The following is a 3846-nucleotide window of genomic DNA, read 5'->3' as shown; positions in this document are numbered from 1 at the left end:
AGAGTGTGAAGGGTAAACAGGACGCAGTAGAGCTGCTGTGAGGAGAGTTGATGCTGTGGTGCAGAGGGAAAGGAGCTAATGACAGAGGGTAAAAGATGTCCTAAGGTGATGCTTATACAGTCTTTTCTTTCTGCTGCTCTCCATCCTACAGCAGGGGAGATTATAACAGTGGAACCACACCACTCAGTGGGATCTGGCAGGTAAGAGAGCCTTTCCAGAAGCTGAGAAATTCTTAACCGTGTATCCAACCCTATCCCAAAGGATGTGCTCCTTCCCTCTGCACATGAGAGGCAGAAAGGCAAAAGTGAATGAGGGCACGTTTAATATTTGCAAAATACTGTCAGAATCCTCTGAGGCGGAAGTGGGAAATGCCCCAGATGGTCTTTAGATAGGAAGGGCTGTGTTCTGTGTGGACCTTGAGAGAGGAAGATTTGGCTTCAGGGCAGCTGCAGCTGGAAGAACAAATATCTTTGTGTGCAGCTCTCCTTGCTCACATCTGTGTTTTGGTATATAATTTGAACATTTCACAAGAGTGCTTTCAGATGGTCCTGTGAATGTTTCATGAGTTGTTAAGGAGTGTGTATAAATGACAGTGTGCAGCCATCACTGTGTGGGGAGGGCATGGGTGCCTATTTTGGGCTGACAGAGTGATGTTCAGCAAACATCTTGTATTCATGAGGCCGGCAGCTGTTCATCTCTGCTGCTTAACTGCTCACCCACCACATCTCTCCTACGAGCATTGCTCCCAGGTTTAGTGCAGCTTTGTTCTCATTTCTGCCACTGACTGCATGGATGTGCACAAAAGTAGCACACGTGCAGGCGTGGAAATGCTTCATCTGAGGATGGGAGCCTCTTCATACCTGTATCTGAGCCCGCTTCCTGGAGGGATGGTCACTGGAAAAGAACAGACTCCTTTAGATTATAACCCATCTGACTATTTTGCACATCTTTACAAGGGTATGAATTATGGCCTGCTGGGACTGCTTTCCCCTCGTGTACAAGGAGGGGAGCCTGCAGTGACTTGCTCTGATTTAGATGTACATGTCTGAATTTGGTCAGCATTTATCAGCTGTGACCTTTCAACAGTTAGCAAGTCTTTGTACTTTCACAAGTGGCTTGCTAGGCAACTTACACATCATGCAGTCAGGTATGTGTATGTTATGCACAGCTGCCTGTGAGCTGTGGGCATCTGCTAGTACTTTTCTGTAGGTGAGTTCCACAGTGTGATACCTAACAGTTTTGCTGGTGAATTAATGGAGAGAAGTGTAATGAAACAGTTACAAGAACCACTTACAGCATCTGGATGCAGAATGCAGAAACTGCTTCACTTTCACAGGTCTTCGTTACTTGCTCCAGTCTGCCTTACCTTTTTCTATTCCTGCCTCTGGTGCTTTATACTTGTCTCCTTTTGTCAAATTTTTCAGCTCCTGAGGCAAGAGAGACTTCCCTGAAGCTGCTGCTGCTGCCAGGAAAAATATTTTCTGTCTCTTCACCACCTCTTTAAATGGCAGCATTTTTCTCCCTTAACTTCTCTTTCTCTTTATTATGTGTTTTCCTTTGCTGTAACCAAGGAACATACTTTACAACATATTGTAGGGGATGTTTGGGTGGAAGACATTCTGCCAAACAAGATGAAGCTTATGATGAAGCTTGGAGAAGGATGCTGCCAACAATCCACTCTCCCTGCCCCATCCCCTGCGTCGTTTTGGAGGGATGCTGAACTGTAGCTGATACTAAGAAATGAGAGCTGTGCCTTGCAATGTTTCCAAACCACATGTAGAGCAGCTATCCATAAGGGAGTGTGCTTGGCCAGGCTTTGGTTTTTGTTGGGTGGTAGCATCAAACAGAAGTGAGTTTGCTTCTTTGTTTGGAGTGATGCACACAAGCACCGTGCAAGGGTTGTATTTCCTTGAAAGAAGTTAAAGCACCTTTTTTTTAGCAATCTTGTATTCTTCTATTTCTTTCCCTGCCTCTTTTCTTGCCACTTGCAGGTACTACATGAGCCCCTGATTGATGAGGATCCAGTTTTCATTGCTACCTGCACAGAGAGGGAGCTGCGCAAGAGGAAAAAGAGGAAATTCAGTCTTTGGGTTCGGCAGTGCTCGTCCACTGGTTTCATCTGCCAGGTGGGTTTTACCTCTTCAAATGTCATGATTCAGTTCCAGCAGGCCCTTAAATGTATTGCAGGACCAAGGGTAACAGTCACTTCTCTTCATTACCCTGCCGGGGGCTACAATCTGCGTGCAGGAGGCCTCTGACTCCTGTGGATACAAGACCCAACGGACAGTGATGACAAGTTCCTGATACTTTGTTTGCTGTATGATTTAACTGAGAGTTTCTGTCTCTGATAATGTCCATCTGGCTGCCAGCCCTCAGCTAATTACATTGAAATGCAGTTAAAAGGTCTGTCTGTTTGTATATCCTAAGTTTATCTGAATGTCTGAGTACTGTGACTTATGTCATTTTTTTATGAATCAGCTTTTCTCTCTCCCTAAGTATGACACTGCAACTGTGATAGCCAACAGTGTCCAATAGACTAAATCAATACGGTATCAAGATGTCAATTTTTCTGTGAGAAATATATTTGTGGGGGTTCCTATTACCTATCTTTTCACACATCTACCTCTCTATCAAAGAAATAAAATCTGGTGTGACTTCAAGGTGAGATGTAAGCTGGAGTGAGAGACATGTTGAAGGGTTTGTTTTTATTATCATAAGGCATTGGGAACTTCTTTTCAAATTCTCAGCTTCCTCAATTGCTGATGTATTTTGAGAGCCCTTGAAAAATCTGGTCATTTATGTTGTTACTTAGAGATGAGGGGGCAGATGTTTTCTAATATTTCTTTTTCCCAAGAGCTCCTGTGAGAAGGCTGTCCCCCGCATGTTCCAGAGTGGTGGTTCAGAGGTAGGATGTGCACACTGCTTGCTCAAACTGAATGCATGTCAGAACAGGGCCTGTGGATTTGCTGCAGTTGAACATTTGTTCAGAGCAGAATTTAGTTGGTGAATCATTATGACTGTTTGACTAGCTGTGCAGGAAAAGAGGCTCACTGGGAACAGAGGTTTGTGTTTTCAGCAATGCTCTTCACTCTGAGAAGAAACTTAGGATCCTACATCTTCCATCTAAATTTTAAAGCAGCTGTTTTCTCTGATACAAAATAGATTCACCTTGTGAAGCATCCTTGGAAGTTTCTGCTCTCAAGGCTCTTAGAAAGTCATTTGCTATATAGAGGCAGTGTCTTTGATCTCCAAGGAGAACTTCACCAGTCCCACACGCAGTTTATTACTGAAGCGTATTGGGTACAGAGAGCACAAAGTCTGCTCATCTCTCTTGCCATGCTCCCCCCAGCCAACTGCCACAAAACTAATAAGTCTTCAGACAAACCAGAGGTTTCAGATTCTGAGCTATAATTATGTTGCACCTCCCGTCCTGTCCACTGAGAGACTAAATTAATGGAATGTCAAATTAAACAGAATAGATGCTCAGCACCACCCTAATCCTCCCACTCCCTTAATGAATTAGATACTCATGCTTCGCTTGCATCCGGATGACGTCCAGGATTATCTTGCCAGCTGCCTTCTATATTCATTCCATGACTTGGCTGTCGTTATCAACGTGCTGAAATGACTGGGTGAAAGGGACTTTAGGGAACTGTGAAAAAGAATATGCCTTCATGCTAAAATGGAAAAACCTAATCTGGGGAGGATGGGCATCTTCAATTATGATATGCTTGAAATGCTATGTTCATTTATGTGTCATGCTTACAAGTGGTCTTGCAGAATCCAAAGCACTTTTTCAGTGGTTATTTGGTTTATTTAGGGTTTTAAAACAGAGGTTTTGTTTCT

The 3846-nt window shown here is 43.8% G+C and overlaps 1 protein-coding gene across 1 annotated transcript in view; it reads left to right on the top strand.

Annotated features, from left to right (window-relative positions):
• Positions 1-3846, top strand: part of PGBD5 (piggyBac transposable element derived 5) — a 38050-nt gene that overhangs the window by 6519 nt on the left and 27685 nt on the right. Inside the window, exon 2 of the mRNA XM_008643299.2 lies at positions 1992-2126. Coding sequence (XP_008641521.1) covers positions 1992-2126 — 135 coding nt within the window. The remainder of the gene's footprint in view (positions 1-1991; positions 2127-3846) is intronic.

Source organism: Corvus brachyrhynchos, unplaced genomic scaffold, assembly GCF_000691975.1.
Source record: "Corvus brachyrhynchos isolate BGI_N302 unplaced genomic scaffold, ASM69197v1 scaffold70, whole genome shotgun sequence".
In the NCBI taxonomy this organism is placed as follows: domain Eukaryota; kingdom Metazoa; phylum Chordata; class Aves; order Passeriformes; family Corvidae; genus Corvus; species Corvus brachyrhynchos.
Note: the sequence above shows the minus strand (reverse complement) of the source record. Positions and strands in the feature narration are given on the sequence as shown.